We start from the raw sequence: 2,128 nt of genomic DNA on the forward strand, positions 1-2,128 counted from the left end.
GAGATTGTAATGCCATACATGATATATGAAAACTAACACTTATTCCCATCAATTTTCAGTCTCTTGCAAAATGCTTATCAATGTTACAGGTTAAGACTCCAGCAAAGCGCAAAAAGAGACATCCTTCGGGCAAGTCGAAGATTGCACCTTTTCTTCCCGAAAGACAGTTGTGGAGATGGTCTGGCAAAGGATTCAAAAGACCTGGTGCAAAAGGCAAAGGCAAAAAAGAATTCTTTAAGGCTATAGTTAGAGGAAAAGAAATGATACGTGTATGTATCTCTTCATATTTCATGAGTTACTCTGTGTAAAAATGTATTCTCCTATGTAAATATTTAGGTTGTATATAGTATCATGGTATATTGATCTTATGCTATACTTACTAATGAAATATGAATGTAATTTTGTTAATTTACTACATATTATGAATTAGGTTGGAGATTCTGCTGTGTTCTTGTCTGCTGGCCAACCCGACCGTCCATACATTGGAAGAATCGAACTTATGTGGGAATCATGGGGAGGAAACATGGTGGTTAAAGTCAAGTGGTTCTATCATCCTCAGGAGACTAAGGGACTTGGACGGAGGCTAACTGAACCAAAGGTAAGACTAACTGAAAGTTGAAACTAATATACGAATTTCTGTTTGGTTTATTTTACAATTGTTAGTGAATAAATTGAACCTGATATGCCCCTGTTTAATGCAAGGTTTATGTTCATTGTACTCTAAGTTAATACTTTAGAATGTACTCTTGATCTGTTAACAGATAATAGAAATCATAAGTATGATCAACTCTGTAACCAATATTAACCTGTTTTTTCAGGGGGCTTTGTTCCAGTCTCCTCATACAGATGAAAATGATGTTCAGACCATTAGTCACAAGTGTGACGTCATTGCACTGTCTGATTATCGAATCAAGCGACGAGAGCAAGAAAAGCGGTACGGACCAAACTGTGAAAATTATGATATATATTACCTAGCTGGCTCTTATGACCCAACCACAGGACACATTACCATGGAGCCAGGTGTGTCATGAAGATCCTGGCACATCAGTTTAAGATTATTGTGATAAAAGTGAAGTGAGTAAAGTCAGCTGAAAGAATATCATGATTCCCTTCATCTCAGAAAAGTGACAATTACAGTGTGTGGTGCGACTAAAGGTTACATTCCTCAGTCATGTTGGTTAATAAGATAAAACTTGTGGGAAGTAAATGATATGATCACGGTGAAGGATGGTTGCAAAAAGGTTGTCCTTGAGAATGAAATGAAGAGCTTAAGGAATAGAGTTTTTAAAGAGTTTATTTTTCTCAAGTCTGAAGTGGGCAGTTCCAGTTGCATATATGATAGATGTTTCAACAAGAAAATGGATACAGTTATAGAATTGTGAAGTAGTTGCATGATAATGGAAATCTTTGGTAATAGATTAGTACATGTCTTTCTCAAGACATTTATAAACAGTAACAATGTTCTAATGTGAATTTTAAAAAAAAAATGGCATATATTTATAAAGCATTTAAAATGTCATACTTCTGGAAACTGTAAAAGTATGATAAAAGAAATGGTTTAACCCTTATGCTTAACATATGTGTTTACAAGTGTGATCAAAGTGATATATTTGATTTTAGAAAAAAAGCAATTTAGGCCCTCTGAAGTCAAGTAGAGCAGTCAGTATTGTAGATTCATCTTCAGGGGATTTTTATTCTTGGTAATTTTGACTTTAGGCTATTAGACGGTGGATTGCTTATGGACAATCACTTGAATCTGCAAAATCACTATGAGAAATCTATGGTTTTTGTTAATATACTTTTTGGAGTGTGAAAGATCAGAGGTGTCCTTCCAACTACCCAAATTTTGCCTTTATCTCACAACACCTTTTAGATTTTAAGGATTTTTATCATATACATGAGTACCTGCAATATTTTATATAGATACTTTATTGTGTGGATCATAATATCTAAACAAATAGATATTTATGGCTGCATTATGATTAGAACCACTGCTAGTGTTTAAAAGCTTATTTTCTGGTCCTGCAATAATGTGTTGCATGGCACTACCAGTGATAATGACCAATGGCAATTGTAGCATCTTGTACAAGTGTGGAAGAGTCGTTGAAGGCCTTTCCTTGCCAATTTT

The 2,128-nt window shown here is 34.7% G+C and overlaps 1 protein-coding gene across 1 annotated transcript in view; it reads left to right on the forward strand.

The window, feature by feature from the left end:
• LOC119594092 overlaps positions 1-1,476 on the forward strand; it is a gene marked incomplete in the record, with an annotated part of 59,988 nt that extends 58,512 nt beyond the window's left edge. The window contains 3 exon segments of the mRNA XM_037943147.1: positions 90-269; positions 431-598; positions 819-1,476. Of these exon segments, the coding sequence (XP_037799075.1) occupies positions 90-269; positions 431-598; positions 819-1,031 (561 nt within the window).
• Positions 1,477-2,128: the final 652 nt, after the last annotated feature.

This window comes from Penaeus monodon, chromosome 33 (genome assembly GCF_015228065.2).
Source record: "Penaeus monodon isolate SGIC_2016 chromosome 33, NSTDA_Pmon_1, whole genome shotgun sequence".
Taxonomy (NCBI): domain Eukaryota; kingdom Metazoa; phylum Arthropoda; class Malacostraca; order Decapoda; family Penaeidae; genus Penaeus; species Penaeus monodon.